Source organism: Clarias gariepinus, chromosome 5 (genome assembly GCF_024256425.1).
Source record: "Clarias gariepinus isolate MV-2021 ecotype Netherlands chromosome 5, CGAR_prim_01v2, whole genome shotgun sequence".
In the NCBI taxonomy this organism is placed as follows: Eukaryota; Metazoa; Chordata; class Actinopteri; order Siluriformes; family Clariidae; genus Clarias; species Clarias gariepinus.
The window spans coordinates 17,691,459-17,716,699 of record NC_071104.1 but is presented as its reverse complement, the minus strand read 5'-3'; the positions used below and the strand labels follow the sequence as shown (position 1 = coordinate 17,716,699).

At 37.1% G+C, this 25,241-nt stretch overlaps 1 protein-coding gene across 1 annotated transcript; it reads left to right on the top strand.

Moving 5' to 3' along the window:
- The first annotated feature begins 2,703 nt into the window (after positions 1-2,703).
- Positions 2,704-20,444, top strand: tbx15 (T-box transcription factor 15). Its single transcript, XM_053497375.1, has 8 exons — positions 2,704-3,179; positions 7,592-7,778; positions 9,962-10,063; positions 12,618-12,789; positions 14,575-14,742; positions 14,878-14,942; positions 16,391-16,488; positions 18,051-20,444. The coding sequence occupies exons 1-8, from the start codon at positions 2,978-2,980 to the stop codon at positions 18,881-18,883; spliced, it is 1,827 nt and encodes a 608-aa protein (XP_053353350.1). The 5' UTR covers positions 2,704-2,977; the 3' UTR covers positions 18,884-20,444.
- Positions 20,445-25,241: the final 4,797 nt, after the last annotated feature.

Sequence of the window (25,241 nt, the reverse complement as noted above, 5' to 3'; positions counted from 1 at the left end):
GAGAAATATTGTATACTTACACATATTCTTTAAACAATTGTCATAGTGTAAATCTCAGTTGCAAAAGATCTGTATAAAGCGCTAACGTTAACAATAGTGAAGATCGTAAATCAGAAGAAACTCCCTCATCCTGTGGTTGATTTTCCCCTTGTGGTTAGGGAAGTTACCTGAAGTTTGTACCTTAAATCAGCACTGTGCATATTTGTGCGGAAAAGACGTAAAAGCAGCCCGTATTTAAAAAGTCTAAGTAAATGTTATTCTTACGGGTGCCATATATTCTCCATAATATCTGAGAAATTGTAAATGAAATAGCAGCCATAAATAAGTGTAAAAATGTGCGTGTGTATTTGGGGGCAGCGGTGCAGGTGGGGTGCGGAAATCTTCCTTGGCGATCCATTAGCCTTTGCTCTGCTCCAGTGTCCAGTGCAGTGATTTGACGCAAAGCGCAGACAGCTATTCACCCCACAACCCTTTATTACAGTCTACGAAATTTGCAGGTAGTGAAGGGCCGTACAGAAATGTCTTTCTGTGCCTGAAAACAGCATGTCTCACTAAAAAGAATCCGACTATACTCATGCAATAAAATGTGCCCATATAATATGATTTAATATTCGGAAGTGAGTTTACATTTTTATTGCGTGTGTTATAAACGAAAATGGAACATATCGCTTTGTTTTTGAAATGTCTAGAATTTTCCAGTCTAAGGCAGTTAAATCATGGGGTGCACATTTCTCACACCTTTTGCTGGTTTATTACCTGATAATATTAGCGCGCCTGTCGGACTGTTCCTTATGAAGTCGGGGATTAAACTCGAGTGCATGATAATCCTTCGGTTTAGCCCATCTTTATCGGGACTTCTATTTGATTTGTTCAGGTAAGGACTTACGAACTCTGTCAAAAAGTAATCGTGCGGCCCAGAGCACTTTAGTTGTGTGTTTTTGTAGTGTGCAGAATCCTACACACACACAAAGGGAGCATTTGGTTCTCCAACAGACTGGCACGACAGGGGGCACTGTAAAAGCTGCACTCAATACTGCAACATAAACACACATAGCTTTTATTAGACTGCCTTGTTAATTAATATTTATCATACTTTTGAGTTTTCTCCCCCCCTGGATTTAGGATTGTCTAGTTTTGGCGAGTTGGGTTGCAGCTGTCGTTCTGTCTCAGCCCAGTCTGCACTCTACAGCCTCACGACTGGTTGGTAAATACAAAGAATGAATTTTGGCCAAACGCGTTAGAGGCCATAATGCGCAAAAGTTTCTCTTGAAACACTCAATAAACCTGCAATTTCTAACCAGAACGAAAGCTGTATGTAAATAGGGTAACGAAGATTATTTTAAGAATAATGATTGAAACAGCATTTTTGTACGTGTAATATTTTTTTTTAGCATTTTCGTCTATAGAAAACAATTATTATTATTATTATTATTATTATTATTATTATTGTTATTATTATTATCTGTACGTGTTTTACTTCTCTTTATATTAAACCAGGTTTGCATTGCCCTAAATCGATGTTTTAATTATTGTTATTTTTTAAGAAGTCACGTGTTTCCCAATAGGACTAGCCAATACGCGCATTTGACCGCATCAAATACGTTTTATTAATAGGAACTAGAGTCATGTTTTATTTAGAAAATCCCCGTTTCAACATATACGCTTGGTTTATAAATTGATTAAGAAATGCTTACTTTACTGTTTATATTAACAACATGGCTGCTCGAATTAATCAAAGTCAAATAGCATTTTAGGATGTTTTTGTGTCTAATCTGCTAACTCTTTTAGTTGATATTTTAAAACGATAAAAGACTGGTAATCACTTCGTAATCACGGAATGTCTTGTGGGCATCTAAACGCACTTTACGAACACTTCTTGTTGAATGTTTTTGCCCACTGGTTTATTTAGACTGATTTTTGTACTACCCTTACCTAAAAAATGAGATATATTGGAGTGCAGTATTTAGATTTATTTAACTTTTTAAAATCAATAAATCTTTGCCCTTTTTACTTTCATCTGTTTTCTCGCTTAAACAGATTCACATCCACAATTTAATGCGCAAAGATAATAGAAAGTTAATGTCACGGTTTTTTTTTTTTTGGTTTTTTTTTACTTATTGTAACAATCAGAAGGAAACTATCCGTGAAAGTAAATCTGAACTGGATCAGTAAGTAGACTGATATTAAACTAGTAAAATTGCAATGGATAAACCAATCACAAACCCAATTATTTTTAACAGAAAGCTTAAGCTAATCGTTTTCCACTAACAAATATTTAAAATATAATATAGGAAATATACCCTGGTTATACAGAAGGTAATTCCAGCGTAACGTGAAATGTTATTAAATGACTTGCATATGCAAGTCATTTATGCGAAGCAGATTCCTATCAGATTGTCAGCATTATTAGTTTTCTCCTTGGTATTTAACTAATCGAAAGTAGCATTTAAAAAGACACTTCTTATTTTTTCGTATTTTTGCGCAAGATCATTATTAAACGATTTGTGATGAACGATGGCCCAGCTGAAATCTCGTGCTCCGGGACGAAGTGATTTTGCCCTGCATTCTCATTGGACCGCACGTGTTTGCTCGTGCTGCTTCCGCTCTTGTGATTGGCTAAAAAGAGTTTTACAGGGTGTTAGAGGGTTGTTCTCGGCGCTTCAAAAAAAAAGTTCTCCAGAAGCGAGTATCAATCAGAGAGGAGACAGAAAGACAGAGGCAGAGGACGAGAAAGTGGAGCCACAGAAGATAATTTACCAAATACACCTTGGAGCGAGGTGATCAGCACTTTAGGAATGACCTCGCACGTGTCCAGGATCTTTAAATGTGCGCACTAGATGTGGATTTGGATTATTTTTGTCACTGGAGAACTTTTTGAACTTGTACAATCATCGTGCGTGTGTGCGCCCACTCTGTTCTCGGTGCTTGCGGAAGGCGTTGTTAAGCTTCACTCTCGGCTGGATTTGGCAAGGGAGAGATGAGCGAGAGGAGGCGTTCGGCCGCCGCGCTGAGCTCCAGAGCGCACGCCTTCTCAGTGGAGGCCCTCATCGGTACCAACAAAAAGCGGAAGCTCCGAGGCTGGGAGGAGAAGGCTCTCGAGCTCTCTATGGAAAATCTCGCAACCAACGGACAGCTCGGAGACGCAGAAGACGCCGGTCAGTGTCTGGATATCGATCCGGGTTAGTGCGCAATCACGCCGTCACCATGGCCGTGGTATTACTGTCAAGCGCTCCCTAAAGTTTTCTTGTCTAACATCGGTGTTCATGGAAATATGTTGTGCATGAGGAACACAATTTAGAAATAGGAATAAAATTTTTTACAATTGCAATAAAGTATAATAAATTGTATTAACAGTCAGAATACTAGTTTGACATGAACATTTGACATGAACACATTCCTGTGTACAGTAATTAACGAAATAAGGAAAATAAATCCAACATCATAAACAAAAATTATTAAATATAATGGAATTTGAAAATTTATACAATAGCTGCAATAAACAAAATGTCCAATGTTGAATCAAATTTAGTTATTGCACATAATTATTTTTATTTAAATGTGTTTGTGTGTGTGTGTGTTGTGTGTATGAGAGAGAGAGAGAGAGAGAGAGAGAGAACATATTTTTAGTATCAACTGCATTAGCTGAATGTTTTCAAAATAATTTTTGTTAAAGCCCATGACAGGGTTTCCTCCTTAGAATGAAAATCTGATAATTTATTCCATGCCCCAGTTAACGCTAAAGGACCCTGATTACTAAACTATGCATTTTCTGTTACTGTTTTGTTTAAAATTGGTAAGAAATGTCCGTTTTAGCTGTATAGTCCCTACCATATAGGCTACAAGAAGTTTTTTATTTCCGCCTGACTTGCGGTGACTGCGAGAGGGATCCTCTGTGGTCAGTAATAGTCCAATGTAGATGTTTACATCCGAACTAGCACTGTGTGTTTTAGTTCTACTCGAGTGAGGGAGTTCGACAGCAGGTGTGTGTGTCTGTCTGTCTGTCTGTCTGTTTGTAGGCCTGTTTTTGGTTGGTCACCCGCAGGACCAGTCACCACTTGAATAGCCTCGCCAGTGATGTGGGCTACACACCTTCAATAATATATATAATTCAAAGTCTATTATTAAATATATCTAAGTTTAGAGAGCAATGATTTAGTAGGCTGTTTTGCGAATAGTAATTACTAGCAATTATTTTAAAAGGATGAACATGCAGGCTTCTGGTCAACTGAGAACAAGGACAAATTACGTTCTTGTCGTTTCTGGTACAGAAAGGTCAGGCTACTTTCTCCTGACTACTTAGACAACTGACAAATAATCAACACGTAGATTACGCAACTGGCATGAAGATGATTCAGTGTGTTCCGTAGATGCATTATATTTTAGATCGTAGGTGACCTTAAATTGATGCCGAACTGTGCTGATTTTTTGAAGATTCTCCCAAACACGGCCTCTTCATGTCACGTATGGTCATCATAAATGCAAATGGAAGCGGTTTGATGGATTATACTCCAAATAGGCTACTTAACGTATCGCAACACGCTGTATGTATTCGATTTATTATTAAGTTGTATTAATTGTTTTATGGATATTTGGACATTTTCCGTGTTTAAAGCCTGAGAGATCATGAAGCTCCAGGAAACTCGGAATAATTTTTTTTTTTTTTTTTTTGCATCACCCCCGTAGTTTAAAGTGAACAATATGTGTGTCCCCTAAAATGATCGTAAGGAGATGATCTGATGCATTTGATAAATATTAAACAGGTAGTTTGGGGCATGGTGTGGTTGTGCGTGCCCTGGACAAACAATTTAACAGGCAGAGCCCACGCGGAAATCAGGATCAGCTCTCACACCAAAAGTATAAACACATTTATTGATTGTTAACCTGATAGAATTCCACAGTAAAAGTCTTGTGTACCCAGTGGTGTGTATAATTCCCTTTACACTTCATACACAACATATAGGCAATCCTACGGCATCGTGTTTTGTATCGTTTTATTTTAAATTACACACACACACACACACACACACACACGCGCGCGCGCGCACACACAATAACCTGCTTTGTCTAATTATTACGTTTCTTTTTAATGTCTTGTAGGTGTGTTATAAAATACAAGTAAAAAAACAGTAAAAATGTGATTTAAGATTACACTACTTTCTTAAAAAATTGAACAGGTTTTGTTATGTATTTATTTATTTATTTTAATTTGATCGCCTTGCAAAGTATTTTCGTTTTACTCTAAGTCATTAGTATTTTTGCTGTCCTGTTTTATTTTTGCTGTCCAATTTTTCCTAACCCTAACCCTAATTCCCTGATCTTCTTTGAAATTTCTAATTCTGCTTGTTTTTTTTTTTTACCAGATATTTCTAGATTAAATATCTTTATTCCGCTGCGCAGATGGACACAGAAACACACACACGCGTTTTATAATCAACGTATAATCCATTTTCTTGTCAATATGTTATAAATATATATTTTTAAAAATGCACACAAAAGCTTTTTTCGAGGTTGAAAATCTTCCCTATGGCAGGTGTATATGCGTTTTTTATTAGCAACATATTTTCTTTTGATTTCAAATTGTGTTTGCACTTTATATATATATTTTCTATTATAAGAGTAAGTATACGAATAAAGGCTCTTAGGGACATGACCTATTTTTCCTTTATATTTGCTAAAGACAGTACATAAGTCAGTCTGACAAAAAACAACAACATATGTTTGCGCTCCTTCAGTGACATGGTGTGACTATCAGACTATTGTATCCCTCAGTTTTATTCATAAATGATCTGATCTCTATACTGCTCCTTCAAATCTTACTGAGATAAGCTTAAAACAAAGGACGACAGATGTGTGTGCCTAAAAAGGAGTTTTCATCTTTATCTTTATTGCCTCCTTTCACGTGGGATTGAATTAAATCCAGCGGAAACAGGTGCTTCTGTTCTTGCTGCATTGGGTTACTCTAACATTTCATGCTTACTGAGTGGCCTCATACCCAAGTTAAAGTCTTTCTTCAGTTCAGTTTACCGCTTCAGCTCGATTTCATACTATGGAATTATTCGTTGCTGAAAATTTCATTTTAAGGGAAATATACTATTCTTATTTGAATAGTAACATTATGCTACGTAGGCTATTTTTATCTCAGTGAATATTCACACTGTTATTTATGATCGAGAAGTTCTGCGGGTATATTAAAAATAATTAACCTTCGAGCACAGTTAAGCAGATCTCAATAGATTCTTACTTAAAACACATTTACAGTGTTTTTTTCAAGTTTGTCTTATTTGTCTATAGATCTAGTGATCTATAACAGTGTGATAGTGTTTCTGGTGTGGAGTTTGACCGATGATATTGAGACAAGCGAGCTCGTGTTAAGGAAACGAGGAGCTGATGACAGCAGCAGTGAAACGGTACCATATGATTAATTTGGCTGGAGGTGAGAGCTCTGGTACTCGTGGACATTCACGGTCCGTCGTGTGAAAGAAAGAGACATCAAGACGTTGATAAGAAAAATGGTTTCAGAAAGGCAATAAAAATGTTTCCCTCCAAGTCAAGGCCGCGACCATGGGGCTTTAGGAGCCTGTCTCGTGTGTGCAGGGTGAGTTATAAAGCCAGTGTTGCTGGCCAGTGTCCATGTCTCTCTGCAGCTCTGCGTCCGTGTTGCCTTATTTGCATTGTGAGTGCTGCCAAAGCAATCTCACTCGTGTGAATAGTCTCTGTGCTGGTGTCTTTAGTAATAAAAACGCCCAAATAACAAGCCAGTATAGTGAAATTCTGCTCTTCTACACACCGTCTTTACTATTACTCAAGTCTGTTTATCTATCTATCTATCTATCTATCTATCTATCTATCTATCTATCTATCTATCTATCTATCTATGCATTTATTGCTAATTCTAAACATAAACATTAAATAACTGTATACTAGAATACAATACATATACCCTAATCAATATGGTAAATATAAGATCTATCACCTGTCAACTATGATTTCTTTATATAATACATTTAAAAAATAAAGCAGGCCTATTTTTTAACGCACTTGAATGCATTATTGATGACTGCGCTATATATTTGTGAATTGTCATATATGTATTTAAAATTAAAATTATTCAAAAGTTTAGGATATTAGACTAAATAAAGTCGTCTTCAGTCTCAATCTCTATACTATTTAGCCCATAATCCGGTTTATTATTATTTTTTACACATCTTATTATCTTTGTATTTCAACAGGCAAATCATAAATTTAGTCTAGATCGAGACTGATGATTATGTATCATCCTAAAAAACGAAGTATAGTGTATCCTCCTTTATTTTTTTATTATTTGTCTGCCTACTTTTAGTTGTTTTTACCTCTGATACAGCGAGCTCATAATTTACATTAAATACATAAAATACATTCACATATATTTATACCCCACAGAAAGATGATGCGCATTTAGCGTGTAAATGTAAAATGGCATTCTACCACATACAATTAATTACATGTATTCTTATTGGTGGTCGGTCACTGTCTTTTCCTGAAGCCTTGCTCTTCGCCTTTACCGTTGATAGGCCTACTCATGCTTTATATGTTGTTGTGGTACCGTTGGCAGACTGCGAGGCCAGTCCAGGCTCGGACGGCGAGGTGCTGGCGGAGAGATCGTCGTGCTCGCTCGGGAGTCCCGCGGATCTAAACCCTGCCGCCTCCATGGATGAGATCCAGGTGGAGCTGCAGTGCGCGGACCTGTGGAAGCGCTTCCACGACATTGGCACGGAAATGATCATCACCAAGGCGGGAAGGTACAGTACATCAACGGAATATGTGATTAGGTCATTTAGATTACAATATTGTTTTTGCAAGGGAGACAAAAGCTCACCCACCCCAAAATAGTCCTGTGTGAAGGTCATCAATTATACTTTGTATTATTAAAGACATATTTCTTCGCCACAGCAGGGTGGCATAAACGCGCGAAGATCAGTCACTCGCTCAGTCACCTACACACACACACACACACACACACACCATCATTTCGCAAGGGGACGAATTCGATGCCGTTATATTTTTTCAGGGTGCTAATGGGTTACATATGGGGGCCGAGGGCTCCGGACACGCGAGAGGCGTCCTCTCATCACGCGCCTGTGCTGTCTAAACCCATCCAACAGAGAAACACTGCAGAGAACTGCTTTTAATTAATATCCCGCAAATATGTTTTTACTTTTCTTGCTCTTTCGAGCCGTGGCACCAGCTCAAAGTGAGCATGTAGCCTAACCTCGCCTGGTTTGTTCCGGTGACTACAGGGTGTCCAAAAGTCTCCATACACAGGAAATTAAGAGCGTTTTTAATGGCAAAACATCCGCAACGCAACTGCTTTTTGTAAAACATATACAAATATACAGTGTCATCGCATCCACTAATGAGGAAATAATTTTTAATGTATTAATTTTGGGAGGAATGTTTCTAAAAAAAAAAAAGGTCATTTTTTCTATATACTTACCTAGACTTTTGGACGCACAGTAGCACTGCTCTGGTCTGCTTTGCGCCGACGGCATTAGACTGATCATGCGCATTCGACTGTTAGAGGTTGTAACCGTCCTGATCGGACAAACAGAATGAAAACATGTCTGAATAATTAGACAAATCCAATGCGTTGTTTTAAAGCAAAAACATTCGGTTTTATAAATGTAGGCTATGCAACAAGCTGGAAACTGCGACCTTTGATCGCAGTTAAATAAATATTTAAATACCGGATAATAATTTTAAGGTAAAATTTACTTATTTTGATTGTGTACTATTGCGTATTTCATGTTTACTCATCCATTCTGTTAAAACAATGGTTTCATCAACCACATTTAACAATTAGATTTAGATTAGACTCGATTTAGATTAGATTAGATTAGAATTTTTGAGTGTAATTGAGCAGCCTTGCTAGTGCATCCCTTAACGAAACACATGAACGAAGTAATAAGAATATTAACCTGGCTTAGTAAAAATATATAACCTTTTGTTGCAGAATTCTGAGTATTTAAATACAAAATATTTCATTTAAATGCACCCGGTACCATCCCCTTGTCACTGGGTTTGGACCATCAAGGGGCACGTTTCGTACTTTTGTGATGTTTATTAAGTGACAGTTTTTACCTGGGAAAGTGCATGCGATGTGCCTTTTAATTATTGGCTTTTACTGCTTAACGCCTGGTTATGTATCTAAAATTATTTGTAAAGGTCTCCAGATAAGAATCTCTGCCACATGTGCGCTTTTTAATGATTTGACTCAAGTCATAAGGAAATGCAGTTTGCTGGCCTTATTTCTGAGAGTAAGCTACATTTTGGGTGTAATGATCTTCATGCCCAGTTTATTTCTAATTTGTAGCCTAATATATGCTGACATGCATTCAAGCGTCCTGTTTCAGTCTAACTCGCAGGAGGAGCTGTGTGTGTGTGTCGGTGTGTCAGTGTGTGCGCTCGCTACAGAGTGGAAAAGCAGCATTATATTTTTTCTCATTATACCATCGAGATTTATGGCGTTTAAATGAAAAGAAAAGGCGCAGCTTTGAAGTGTAAAGTAAGCCGCTGCTTCGCTTTCAGTTTCTCTGCTTAACTTGCTTTCCGTGTTTGCAGCAATTTAACCCACATTTCTGACCATGACGATTAATCGAGGCGATGGCTGCCAGCTAACATCGTGTGACACAACTACTCTCTCTATGTTTATTACTCTCAAATGTTCAGCTGAATCATATTTTGTAATATTTGTGTTGCAATCTAAGTTACTTTTATTTATTTGTTCATTTTCACACGCGCGCGCGGGCACACCCACACATACGCTATAAAATGAACACTACATAACATTAACACTGATTAACAAATATATACCAATAAACTGGTGACAGGATCATGGTCACCCATAGGGACAAAAAGTCTATAAAATTTGAAAAATTACTTTGCCTCTGAGTTTTCCATTGATACTTATTTTGGTGTGTTACAGGAGAATGTTTCCTGCCATGAGAGTTAAAATTGTGGGACTGGATCCACATCAGCAGTATTATATAGCTATGGACATAGTACCTGTGGACAACAAGAGATACAGGTGTGTTTCTTGGAGTATGTGCCTTTTTTATTTTAACTTGATCTTGGTATGGTAAAAAGTAAGGTATTATTTCTGGTAATAATAATAATAATAATAATAATAACAGAATATGTGTATGTGTACATATGTATGTATGTATGTATGTACACACACGAACATGCATGCATACATACATACATTGTGTGGTTGGATCAGATGATTTGGGCTCTTGGATGGGGTTGTGTTCTTGGACTTGGGTCTTTAGTCCCCTAAATCTAAGTCCAATTGAGTTTTACCTGTAGGGGCATGTGATGAAGGCCAATATATATATATATATATATATATATATATATATATAAATATATATATATATATATATATATATATATATATATAACCTAATAAAGAGGTGATGTGTAGCATTATTCATTTGGTTTGACTGATTTACATGGTCTTCTGGTTTTAGTGGAGCTCATGGAGAAAATTAACATGACATAATCATTACATTTCTTTTTACATTACTTTTTTGACTAAGGTCATTATAATCCATGGGTGTATTGTAGGAACAACTTCATGTGGTACACTGGATTCACATCTGGAAAATCTGAAACCACTGTGAATGTCTTGGGAGAAAAAGAGAGAAGAATTAGTCATTTATAACATTAAACAAAATGTTTTTTTTATGCCCAAAATGTTGAAATCCAGCCCTTTACTAGTATAAAAATATCTACATTTCATTTCTGGTTTTATCCTCTCGTGCCAAATATAATCGAGAGGAGGTGGGATGCCTTTATTAAAGTTCCACTGATATTATTTACATTATTTCAGGTTATTTTAAAGAAACAATAGAGAATATTAAATGTGCTTTAGTATTACATGTGTGTCACACATGTAATATCCGAATAGTACAAATGGTGTTACATAAATAAATGTGTGTAATGCCATAGTACAAAAAAATAGTATCTTACTATCTAATGGCTTCCTGAGGAAATAGCAAACATGTCATTTGATTCATGCGGTCTTTGACAGTTATTTTTCTTTATATTTCAATTATATTTTAATTAGTTTTGCATGTTTACACAAAGTAGACGCGCATTTTTTTCAAAGACCGTGTTACAGTCCTTAAAGAGAGACATTTTGGGTCTTTAGATATCATGGAGGATTTTGAAGTCAAAAGATCTTGTAAAATTAAATGGGATTTTCTTTCTGGCTGAGGAATTTACCACAAGGATTTGCAAATAGAGCGCAAATCTGTCACTGGAATGCTTTATCCATCTCGAGGTCTGGAGTCTGGAAACAGCCTTTATTGGACTTTACACACTTTACTTAGGCACACTGCCTTTTCTAAGGAAGGTTGAGGTTATACTAGATTTGTTAAGTCTTCCTTTGTATATTTTTTTATTTCACTTTTTTTTTTATTTTTCTCCTTTATGTGGCCAATAGCTAAACAAAAACAACAGAAAATAACCATTTACATCCCTGTTTAGCATACATGAACATTTGTGCTCTCTTTCACTGTATAGTGAAAAACGTCCTTTTCCCCCTAAAATTCTTTGTTTTGTAACTTGCCTCTGATGTTTGTGTGTGTGTGTCTAGTTTTAAAACTTTATGATAATGCAAGAGAGCTGGCTATTTTATTAGCTTTTTTTGTTGTTTATATGTGACTCCATATGGAGTTTCTATTTAAATATGAATATGTCCTCACAACTTTCCAAAGGGTGTCACATAAAGTCTGATCTTTATTGATTATGTTGGTGCCAGATGGTAGATTTATGTGAGATGAAAGAAGACTAATCAAATTTCCAGTTCTGTTTGGGGCTAAGGTTTCTCCCTTCTTTAACACTTTCCCTGCTACACAGAGCATAACCCTAAACAGGACTCCAAACAGGAAATTACAGAAACGCCTGGTATTTTATGTGTGTGTGTGTGTGTGTCTGTGTGTGTGTGTCTGTGTCTGTATTGTTTTTTTCTGTGTTTGTATCAGTATTCTTTAGTGTTCCATTTCCTATGTTCATGTACCCAGGTATCCATGCGTATCATTTCTCATGTGGTTGCACTCAGGCACTCAGGATGTATGAAGTATTTGTGTGTCCATGCCCATATGTGTGTGTGTTTGCCTGCAATGAAATGGATGAAAGGATGCCACAGATAATGTTTAATGATGCCAAGCAATAACAATTGGGTATGAGTCTTATATCCATGTTTTAGGGTTGACTGATAACTTTGGCATGGATGCTGCAGCTAAATACATTCAGAATTACCAGAAAGACCAGAACTAAAGACAACCAGCTGTGCATTAGACAGCAGTGTATAAAATTAAATTGTCAGCAGTGTTAAGAAAAAAACACATGAACAACTAAATAGAGGGAGTGGAATTAGAGCCAAAGCTATGATATTTTAAAAAGTTTGACATAGTAAATTGTTGGAAGTATGTATGTTTTACGTTTTTATTTTTAGGCCAAATTTATTATAATATATGATATTGTTATAATGGTTATTAGATCATCAATTCCAAAGTATTGAATATGAAAACCATCAAATTACGGTGTCTCATATCACGCCATTGTATTTGCAGGTATGTTTATCACAGCTCAAAGTGGATGGTGGCTGGAAATGCAGACTCTCCTGTACCCCCGCGTGTGTATATCCACCCAGATTCATTGGCCTCTGGAGACACATGGATGAGACAGGTGGTCAGCTTTGACAAACTGAAACTCACCAACAATGAGCTCGATGACCAAGGGCATGTAAGTACAGCTTATTTCAGTTTTTTATTATTTGGGATCTAATTAGTTGTGTCTCATTAAGTGTCATCATCTCTATTGATTGCTTTATCGTGTATGTGTGTAGTGACCAAAATTTCGATTAATCGTAGTCCTAAGCTAGAAGATGAGTGGATAATATACAGTGATCGAATATCTCGCTAAGTGACTTCCTATGATTAAGGCTTTTTACCTGTTAATAATTTAAAGATGGATTATTCACATTATTGCCTGGCATGATATAGCCTGTATTATAAAATGTTTTTCAGCTTATTCCCAGATCAAAACTTGATCAATGATTCCTACATTTTAAAAGTGAACTTTTGAAGGAGTGACTGGCAACAAATGGGCCACATACTCTACATGCTATATTGTGCAGGAAAATATTCACATTTTATTCTGATGTGAAGTCAGACCTGTGAATTTTTTTTATTAATTAACTATTTGATATAATTCTATATTTTTCTATGCAGTTCAGTCAGAGTGCACAGATAAGGTTTTATTAACAGAGCTTTAAAAAAACTCTGACGTTTAGCTTGTTTTACAATGACGTCATTGTTAAGAGTAACACAGTCAAAGCAATGCCTAATAAGCTTTTTTTGTTTTCTTTTATAAAATGTTAAACTTTTGATTCTGAGTACTTAAACTATTGCTAAATAGGAACAGCTTTGATACCAAAAAAAGATACTTTTTTTTTTTATTTCTAAGCAGACATCTCTTATTCACGTTTTAGATGGAGAGTCCTTGTGCTAAAAATGCCAATTTTATGCCAAGTTTATGGCAAGTAGTGCTTTGCTGGCATGGTCTGTGCACGAGGAGATGTTTTTGTTTGAATCAGTAATGCTATCAGTCTACCATTTTGACAAATGTAATAACATATGGGTGTTAAGAACTACAGTGTGCTGGTGTTTTACTGGAAAATGGAGACGGACCTTTTTTCTTTTACCACAGCCTTATAAAAAGGGACTTGTATTTTTTGTTTGCCTGGAGCCAGAGTGGAAGTTAACAGTGAAACGTCCTGTGTTAGATGTCTTGCTATGATGAACAATTCAACTCTTTTGATACATTCCATTTTCTCCCTCATGCACACATTAGTCATCCACATATTGAAAAAGTGCATTTATATTATATGTGATTTTTTTTAAATGTATAGAATGGACACATGGAACTATATTTTCAGAATAGTGTTAACACCCTGAATTCTGTTTCAAAACAGCTAATGTTATTTTGATAATTTACTGATTATGGTATTGGTTATGCCTTAACATGACTGTCCCTGGATATCGTAATCAATTCAATTTATTCAATTCAATTCATTTGTTCATTTTAATGGTTTACTTTTTTGAAGCATGTCTTGTACACAAATGGTCCCCTAAAAAGTTAATGTTTTTGATGTTGAGGTGGGTTTTAGGTCGTGTTTGCAGTTACAGTTGAGCTCTCCTGGGCCCTCCAGTTATATAAGGTCAAGAAGATAAGACATAGGAATATTCTACTTTTGCTGTCTCAAAGCTGTTTCGCAATTCCCTGTTCTCTCTATTTTGACCTCTGTGGCCCAGGGGAGTCAGGCTGACCCTGAGATTAATGAATTAATGAAAGCCAAACCACGACTGGAGAAGAGGCTTTATTTGTAGCTCTGATTCAGCACAGTGTTGGTTAATGTTTACCAGGAGTTCACTTCCAGATCTAAATTTTTGCATTACATGACATGGGCATAAATAATTGAATGAAAAACCTAAATACCACAAATAAACGTGCATCTTCTTCCTTCAGATCATCCTGCACTCCATGCACAAGTACCAACCACGTGTCCATGTGATCCGGAAGGACTTTAGTAGTGAGCTGTCTCCTACTAAGCCAGTACCCACTGGGGAGGGAGTAAAGACTTTCAGCTTCCCTGAGACTGTTTTCACTACAGTCACCGCTTATCAAAACCAGCAGGTCTGTATCACAGTGCCACACCTTTGAGTTTGAGCGAAGGTTTACAGGAAATTAAAGTCTTGAGTGAAAGACGATTAATTATTATTTGATACTTAATATTCCTTTTATTATTATTTCCCCTTTCTTGTCTCGCAGATTACCAGACTAAAAATTGACCGCAACCCATTTGCTAAAGGTTTCCGGGACTCGGGGAGAAACAGGTAAATTTTCTTGAGCACTGATGTAACCAATCCTTCCACTATAAACCCAACTGCGTGACCAAACAAACATCTTTCTTAAATTCTTAAATGTTGCCTGGAATATAAAAACAATTCTCTGGCAGTACATTTCGATCTGTTATATGACACTCCCCGCCAAACAAACAAACAAACACACAAACACATAAATAAATAAACACACAAATAAATAAATAAATAAATAAATAAATAAATAAATAGAATCACCTGCTGCTAGCCCTTCCAATAAATCCTTGTTGATCTGTAATAAAGGTATCCAGGGGTGAAGAATTTTTTCCGATCCCTTAATCCGTCTCTGTATGTGCTTTATCCTCCGTCAATCTGTCCTCAGTCTCTTTATTGTTCCATCTTCAACACAATATTTTTCACTTTGCTCATTGGTGCACTTCATCAGTATAAGATGTGAGTCTGAATTAACATACAACAAGAGAAAGGCTGGAACAGACCCTCGGCACATGAAAGCTTGCTGCCATCTGGAGAGAATTATCAGCACAGATATTTGAGACATCTTTTTTTCATTTTTCAAACAATAGAAGGCCTGATTTATGAACTAGCATGTTCATTGCAGCAAAAATACAGATGAAAACATTATTTGAGGGTATGATATTTATAGACAGAAAAAAATAATTACTCACACATCTATCGTTATTCAACTCAGATTATGGTTTAAAAAATATAACTCTTTTTGGGTAATAAAGCTGAATATTCACCACTAAGTAACCACAGTTCCATTTATTCAATGACTATCATGAATCCTACAGAATGGCTTATAATATTGGCTCAAACTTAATGCATTTGTCTAGCATCTGTTATTAAATCAATATATTTGCAAAAATTTACAGTCGGTACCATCATTATGTTACACCAGGCTGGTATACTTAACTGTGCATTTAGTGATTTAATTTATATTCATTCTGACCCATTGGTTTTGAAGGATTACTCTGTGATGGAGTGCAGTTCTGGCCAAAGTCTGTGTTATTAGTGTGTGTGCCTAATGAGCAAGAGTAAGTGGAGACTTTCAGCCCCTAAAGTAAGCTGTGTTGTGCAGTCTGAGCTGAGCCCGAGGCTGAGCTGTCTCTCCCAGTACAGAGGAGTAAATCACACAGGAAGGAGATTCGTGTATAAGGCTGAGATGAAACATCACCCAGATTTATGTGCATAGTAAAAACTTGCTGCTTTTTACAGGCTTTGGTTTCCCTCACCTCTCTCTCTCTTTCCTTCTCTCTCTTTCTCTCTCTCTATCTCTCTTGACTTCCCTTTTCATTTGTTCTCTCTTTCCCATGCAAATGATTTGACACTCTATTATTGAAATCTCTGTCTCAAATCTTTGTAATTCATTCATTGCTTCTTTATTGCCATCGTCCTTGCGCCATCAGTACTGGGCTTGACCCTTTCTCTGTTCTTTTCCACAGAACAGGTCTGGAGGCGATCATGGAAACATATGCCTTTTGGAGACCACCTGTGAGAACCCTTACATTTGAGGATTTTACCAATATGCAGAAACAGCAAGGTGTGTGGTTAGAATGAAATGATATAAATTACATGTAATTTGCACCCTACCTTGTATCACCACAATATAAGCAGCAACTGCAAGAAAAAGATGAGCATCTTGAGCTTATTGATGGACCAGATAGCAGATTCATAAACCTGTTTATTTACTCAAAAAAAAAAAAAGTCATCTGGCATGCAACTTACAAATTGTAGCTACCTTTGTCCTGTGAAGCTGTACCCATAAAAAAATAATAATAAAAATTATACCCATGGCTAACATCAATGGCCTGGAAAGTCAAAAGTTGCAGCAAAATCTCCGGTCTCGAACTGTAACAGTGACTTAAAGCAATACTTATCATGAACAGACATCTGTTTAGCATCAGGAACCCTAATAGATTAAATGTTAATTAAAGTCCCACACCGCTGATGAACTTTTGGTACTCTGTGCAGACGTTCTTCCTCCTCAGAATTTCATCTCTCCAGCAGTGCAGCCAACTCTCTCTGAGTAATCAGCTTATTCCCTCAGCACCACTGAAGGCCCTCTCACCCCTGCCCGACAATAGCGGGAAAAACATGACATCACCCTAAGATCTCCTCTCTCTCTCAGCCAGCAGAACAGTACCATGCAGAGTGGAGCTCAGCTGTATTATCGAAGGCATATGGAGCTGGCCCAAACCTTAGCCAAGACTCAGAGTCCTGAATTGTTTTGGACTGACTGCACGATATTTTCCTTCCTTACCATGTGCTCAGTCAAAATTCTGAAACAATGAAATGACCACTGGCCAGATTCTCATTAATAAAGAAATATGTGATTATAGATATCCCGCAGCTATCATTCAGTTCCAGGACTTTGATATATATATCCTTCGCATCTGCCAAGTGTCTTTTCCCTCCTATGTTATGAATGATGCTTTTTGTATGATGGAAAGGAAGGCAAGATCTCTTGTGACTATATATATTTATGTATATGCCACATTTCACATGACGGCATTCACCTCACTTTATTTCTGAGATAATTTCAGCTTTTAGATACTAGCTGAACCTTAAAGAGAATTTGTCGCTATTTATGAGTGCGGGGATTTTGCTGATTATTGCTCTGGAGAGATACTATCCATTATATGGCTCCAAGTGGCACTTGTTGCCAAACTTGAACAGGGCTCTCTTGTTCCACAAGGAGGTTTAGGATGCATTGCTTGTCCTTAGGAGCCTCTGTGACTGCACGTTGTTCCCGGACTGAAACGGGAGATCACTCTCTGTATGATTGTTGGCTAGTGATACTGTTTTTAGAACTGGCCCTGTCTTACTATTTCACTGTTCTTGTGTATATATTTAAGTGCTTTTTACATAATGAATATACAATATGTCTTTGTATTCCGTGTTATTTTTGTATCTGTATATGAACTTGTTTTTGGAGATTTCCAATCAACCAGGTCATTTTAAAGGCTGAGTGGCAATAGAAACTGGGTAGACATTTTATCAGTTTTACTCTACACATGTCCAATTGTCTGGTCTTATTAAAGTGAGCCGGTATGGTCTTCCTTTTAAAATTTCTTAAATCTGTTTGTTAACTGTTTGTTTCAGGGGGCAGCACTGGCACTTCTCCTACTACCTCGAGCACAGGTACGCCATCTCCTTCAAGTGCAACTCACCTTCTTTCTCCCTCTTGCTCTCCTCCCACCTTCCATCTTGCTCCCAACACTTTTAATGTTGGCTGCAGGGAAAGCCAGCTGTGTAACCTGGGGCTGTCTGAGTATCCTGCCTGTGCACGAAGCAATATGCCAACCCTGCAGAGCTATGGGGGACTGGCAGAAGGATCCTACGGTCGCCTCCAGTCAGCAGGGGGCAGCATGGCCTCCACCCAGTCTTCAGACTCTTTCTTGCCCCAAAGGACTTCCTCTTTAATTGCAGCAGGAATGCAGGGCAGCACTCACACCTCATTGCCCCCCAGCAGTAATGGGAGCGGCAACAGTGGCAAAATGGATGCTTATGGAAGTCAGTTGTCATCTTTTCCCACCTCCCAGCTCCAGTATGTGATGCAGGCAGGGGCAGGTACACCCTCTGGCTCATCCAATTCTCCAGGGACTTCCCCGTCCTCGACTCACATGTTTACCGGGAGTCATCACCACATGCAGCAGGGCTCATATAATGCATTTTCCTTGCACAATCCCTACAACCTTTATGGATACAACTTCCCAGCTTCCCCACGCTTGGCCACCAACTCAGAGAAATCTCAGGCCAGCCTGCTGTGCTCATCCTCTTCTGCCGGAGCCTTTGCCGAGCGTCAGTACCTATCCAGTGGCAGCATGGACAGCATGCACATGATAGGAAATCCCAGTAGTAGCCAGCAGGTGTCCACAGCTTGTGATGGTCGCCAGTATGGCTCCACCTCTCAGATGTCTATGCACATGGTTTAAACGTAAAACAGGGTAAAACTTGTGTGTCATCAGCACAAGAAATCATATCAAGCTGTTTCTCAGTCTCAGTTTTCTGCTATCAGATCATTAGTGTGTACTTAATATGTTGCTCATGGAAAGGTAGAGAGCAACTCTTGAATCCTTTAAAAAAAGAGACTACTCATCTCATGTGCAGACTTTAAATCACTAATTAGACACACATGGACAACATAAATATGTTATTTATGTATTTCTTTCTATATGATTCATGCCAAAGCAAGGCAAATACATATAAGATCATTCTGTATGTACCTGCCATCTCTACTTTCTAATCTCATTTCAATGCAGTATTGAAGCAAATGAAGTCTTTTTCTTATGAGGGTGCTTATGCAGGATTCTAGCGAGATGGTGCAATAATGGACTCATCCAATCACTTCTCATCGCACACATGCTTTATCTAAACAGTGCACGCTCAAAGCTGTCTTAGATGTTGTTCGTGTCAAACAGTAAAAGCAGATCAATCTGCTTCCCACCAAAGTAATTTCAGAGAAATGCATACATTATGCAATGTTTTGGTGAATGTTCACCTGAAAGACACTCATGGGCTGGAATTGGATTTGGAGAAATGTTCATTTTTAGTTCATTTGTTTTTGCCTATTTTATTAGAACATACTTAAATAAATTTGGAGTGTATCATCTTTGTAGACACTAAGCTTTACTGTTGATGTGTGGAAAACATCATGATGTGTGGAAACATGATGTGTGGAATAAAAGAGTAATAAATGTATGTTTTGGAGTGCTATAGAAGTGTAAAGTATTTAAGTGCTATGTAACTAAACAAATGTGCAGTAAATATAGGTGCCAAGCACAAAACCTAAGCAATGCAATTCAGTTCTTACACATACACCATTTGGCAATCTGTTTAAGAATGACTAAGATTTATTCTTTTTACCTGATTGCAAAATAAATGTATTCACATGGTGAAAAAAAGGGGGACAACATTTTGTTTCCCAAATAGGCAGGAAATGTAAATAGTCAATCATAAGCTTGTTACCAAAAATTTTTTGTCAACATTTTGTGAAATAAAGGACATGTTTGTCAGGATATGAAAGACACAAAGCAAAGACTGAAAAAAAAAAAAAAACGCTGTACAAGCCACTTTTACAACAACTGTTGAACAAATTTCTTATTTTCAAGCATGAAAGTGAAGAGACTGGCCAGTACCCTTCTCACACAGTATGACTGAGAGCTTGGTGTTCTGGACTGAACATTGATAAAAACCCTGTGTCTCATTTAAACACATGTCTCTATTGTTGCTATTTGCGTGAGACTGAATAAGTTCATGGGGGTCTGAAAATAAATATTATTAATAAATCAATAAATAATAAAATGATTTAATGCTGCTCTTTGTTTAAGAAAAATCTCATGTGCTACATTAACCCTTGCTGTTTATGAATCATATTAATATTCCCCAAGCTCTGAGAGAAAGACAGAGGGAGAGATTTTTTTTCCATTTTACAATTTAATATGTCTGCTTTTAATACGGTAATAATACATATTTTGGGTCATTCTTCCTGTCTTGGTTGTACTTCTCATTATCCAGGCACAGAATCCAGTGATTTCTAAGCACAATCAGCATCTATTACATGGATGTCTTCAGAAGTGAGTCTTTTTTTCCCCCTCACTCTCAATTACTCTCTCTCTCTCTCTCTCTCTCTCTCTTAAATCATCTCCCATCAGTGCTCAGTTTCACCTCAGAAATCTCAGATCTGAATCATCTAAATCGGTAGTGGACCATGAAGACATCCCTATATATTAGAAACACCTGTTTCTAAAAACCCTGTTCTAATAATGATTGGATATTCTGTTCAGTGCATAATATTGCAATTTGGAGTATCTCCATGAAATCTGGATATTATTTCTAATAATCAATTACATTTATATGTATGATGATTTTCTATGTGGTAGCATTGCCAATCAAGTGTACTGTGCAGATGAGGATGTGGCTGCACAGACACACAGAAGGTGATTCAGAGAATACCTGAAATCAATCAGTGACCGGTTAAGGTACAGGCATAGTATGCTTTTAAATAGATTCTTGGTAAATTGTTGCCCTCTTGTGTTTATGTTTTTGTCTGTCATGGATTTATTATTTTGTGCGTATAGAGACTAAACACGTACTACTGTATATAGGTGTGTGGGTAAATGTAGTATATTTAGAATTTTATATCAAAGTTGTTACAATGCCATAAAGAAGTTATGCATTACCAAACATCAAACTGCTGCATAAGGACAAATATCAAACTTTATCAAAATATGGTGCCTTTTATGATTATTATTTAGTTTGATCAATTTTGTATGATGTTAGTAGTCAGACATGGTATCTTTTCTATTGAACGCTTCATAGTAGTTTCAAAATATACATTTACAAGCATTTTTCTAGTCATGAGTAAACTAAAATCCCACCCACATTTACTTTGGTGAGACAATATGCTGTATTGTAATTTTTTCCATTCTGTTCCATTCTTTCATTCCGTCTCTGACTTGTTGCAACCCTGTAAGAGCTCCTTCCGTGCTTTTTGTTTGTCTCTGGACTGGTTGTTTTTGACATTTCTCTCTACAGGGAAGCAATGATTGAAGGTTTGGCATCTTCCACCAAATGGAAACAAGTTCAAAGCAATAGAATTTGCTTTAGTGTTGACTCAAAATAAGAAATCTGTTAGACATAAAAAAAAATCTGCATTGACGTGTAATACACCTTCTGTCATAAATTGTGTAGAAAGAATGTAAGGAAAAGAGATGTTTGCAATAGTAATGCCCTTAAGCAGAGCAGCGCTGATAAAGTGATAAAAACAGATGGAAAGTGTTCAGCTCTGGCTTAGACCTCAGTCTCTTGTGGATCAGAACCTGCTGAGTACAGAGGAGTCCCGCAGAGACACTTCCTCCTCTAATAAGAGAAGTCCGGCCTGGAGAGATTCTGCAGATCACGTGAGAGACCCTGCCGATGAACTGAATGCTGGATCAAAACTTTCATTTCATACAGAGCCTGGGATGCATCTGAATGTGAGAAGAGTGGAGCTGAAGTGTGGATTGTGGGTTCTGGTATAAAGGGGCTCAGTTGGTATGAAGTGAGGTCTCAGATTGCTTTCTGACCTTATGAAACCATGACTGGGGAGAGTTGGTCTTCAGATGAGTGTATGGAGCTGGGGGTGAATGGTGAACAGATGTGCTATGGTAGTCTGTTAGGTGGTATATGGTGGTTGCTGGATTCCAACACAGGGATGTTAATGTCTTTTACAGCCACTAGAACAAGATGTTTATTTTGGTTGAAGTATCCCTGCTAAACAGTCATTATTTTTTTCTTTTTATTTTGTAAAAAAAATTGGTGATATTTAAATATATAGTGTTGATTTAGGACCAGACAAAATGGTCATTAGTATGAAACATTTGTGTGCTATTTGTTTGATTAAATGTACCTATCTAAAATGTCTCTGCCTCAGTATTAATTATTTCATTCCTGACATGTTCTTGAGTCAAACACTATTAACAGCAAATATTTTTGATCATTTAAAACACATTTGATCAAAATGTATAATTTGATGCTACATTAGCTAGAGCTTGACCGTACATTAATAATTGTCTGCTGTGTTATTGCAGCAGTGAAATTGTTCTGTTCTTGTACTGTACATTTTGATTGACTGGCCTTCCCCTGGATATTATAGTGTGGTGAAGCTAAAGTATTCACTGTGTATATTCATATCCAGCAAGGTTAAGTTTTCGACTAACAGAAATTGTCAACAGCACAGCAACTATAAAGCAGATCCCTTAGCCATAAATAATGCAGGCCTGTAATAACTGCGCACTGCCCAAGGCACGCTTTTCTCCTCACTGTGAAGAGAGTGGGCCTCCTCTGTCCTTGACTAAGCCTCAGCACTCACATTCTGCTAGTCCATTCGTTACGCTCGTTATTTTCACAGGAAGTTTGTTTAACGCTCAATAGATGGACGATGAACAGCCATCATTCAAGTTGGCTTATAATGCAGAGCTAATCCAGAGCACCGAAACCCCCCACCCTTTCAACAGTTAAACATTCTGGGAAATATTCTACCAACACACATGTGTATGATAAATCACCTTTATAATGCTTGTCACATAAAATGTTATTATGAATGCTGGCTTTAGGCGGTGTCTGTCGAGCTGGGGCTAAAGTGCAGGACTGTACCAGGGCTACTTTTTTTTTTGGTCAGGCTATGTATAGAGATCTGTAGATATGTGAAGGGTGCGTGTCTGAATGCAAGTTAGGAGAACAGGCTCTGCATTCCTTCATGGCCTTCACCTGGACCTGACCAGTCAAAGCCAACCCCTTATACTGCTTTAATGGAAATTTCACAGGAGCATTTCCAAAAAGCCCTGTGGTTAAATACTGTAATGACTGATTACTCGGGGAAAAAACAAGCACAGAGCATTATCAGCACAGCTCTAATCTACGGTAACAGGCTTGCTGAAAGCTCTTACACTTGTCCTCAGAAGCAAGTCTGCTGAACTTGATTCCCTTGGTGTTCATAACCCCCTACTATCAACTGCCTTTTTTTTTTTTTAAAGCAAACATTCTTGCCAATCTCTAATACGTAAATATGTCTACACCACACTAAAGCTCACAACTAGATAATTTCCATTAAACTAATTGTTGCTTGTTGATATTAAGCAACATAGTCTACATGGGTTTTTAAAATAATAGAAGGTAGCTTGAGGCCCATGTATCTTGTGATAATGTTTAAGGATCATAGGATAGGCCTATTTTATGGATGATAAGAAGGACTACAAATGCATCAGGTCAGCGACACTGCTGAAGGCACTGTATTGTATAAAACAGCTATTATATCAGTATTATCACAGCCATTAAATGACAGGAATCTTTTTTATTTCAGTCTGCAAATGTATTTTTAACTTTAGTCCTATGCTATGGGTAATGACAAAAAAATTAATTTTGCAAGTTCAGTCTAGTCATACACTCTGTGATAAGCTCAACAATCCAATGTAGTTTCCTACAAGGTTAGGGTACCTCACAAGGATGGCTACAGTCATCTCCTGCTAAACCTGTATCAGGGATACCCTGTTAAATGAAGACACCTGGGAAGACCCTAGGCCTGCTGGAGTCATGGAGTCGTTTTAAGTAGTAACAATGAAATTTACAGCATCTTTAGCATCTAACACATTAAGTCTAAGGGACTAAGGAGCAGAACAAAGGTTGTCTCCTAGGCCCCATACACAAACCTATGTTACTACTCTCTCCCCATGTCCAAATAAATTTCTTTCAGGTTCACAAGTTCAGTGTGGCGTGGCCCCACATGAGGATTTGTTAATTATTATTATGTTTAATTTCTTTTTACACCACAACAGATTACCCCTCAATTACAATTTCTTATTTGTTCTGAAATATGTCATTCATTATGTATTTAAAACAGTGAATAATATTAAGTAGTATTATGCTGCAGAGAGTTATAATGTGGTTGCAAAGGACAATATAGCTGTACAGAAGAGCACCGTCGACTTTAAAATCATCAATCAATCAGTAAGTCTAATTAAAACACCTACAGTAAAAATAGATTTAACAGCTTATATTGCCATCTATTCTTAAAAATCTGAGGACCCACAAGCCCCTTAAGCTGAATGGGTACAATGCTTCTGATTAGAACACCTGTGAAGTGTAGTGATACTGTACATATAGTTAAATGTACCAGTGCTGTTATAGACTATATTAGCACCCGGGGAATGCAAATTACTTGCTTGGAAATAACAGTTTTATAACTAAGTAATATCACAGGAAAGGCAGAGTAACCCTGGCAATTATCTGATATTCTAACACAGAATAAGTAGAAATATAAGTAGAAAATTATCAGATTTACAGAACTCCATGGTTTTTCCTCTTCACCTTTTGTCTATATAGAACTGGTAAGAGTTTAAAAAACTTTTACTACTGTTAATTACACTAACTGTCGGTTGACAACTGTCTGTCACCACCTTAACACTGACTAGCTATATCAAAATAACTAATAAAATAACCAGTTAACCAACCAAATAAACAAACCAATCATAATCTGTTAATTATAAATTTTGCTAATGGAATTGTTATATAAATCTCAAGGTTATGCTGTTGTGTTAATTATCAGCACGGCTGTGATATCTTTGGAACCTGGGCTGTACCCATGCCTACAACTGCAACATTTTGTTATTCCTACAACAGAACTCCCTCTAGTATGATTTTGCTTAAATATACCTCAGTACACTAAAACACCTTGATCTACTAATAAAAATCAAGATGTGTAAATGCAGTTACTGCCCATTTTAAAATTATATCAAATATATAAAATATTTATAA

Excerpts from the sequence above, each read along its gene's own strand:
- tbx15 (XM_053497375.1), top strand. The coding sequence starts at position 2,978 with ATGAGCGAGAGGAGGCGTTCGGCCGCCGCGCTGAGCTCCAGAGCGCAC. Across the intron at positions 3,180-7,591 it reads GTGTCTGGATATCGATCCGG|ACTGCGAGGCCAGTCCAGGC; the intron begins GTTAGTGCGCAA and ends TACCGTTGGCAG. Across the intron at positions 14,943-16,390 it reads CGGGACTCGGGGAGAAACAG|AACAGGTCTGGAGGCGATCA; the intron begins GTAAATTTTCTT and ends TCTTTTCCACAG.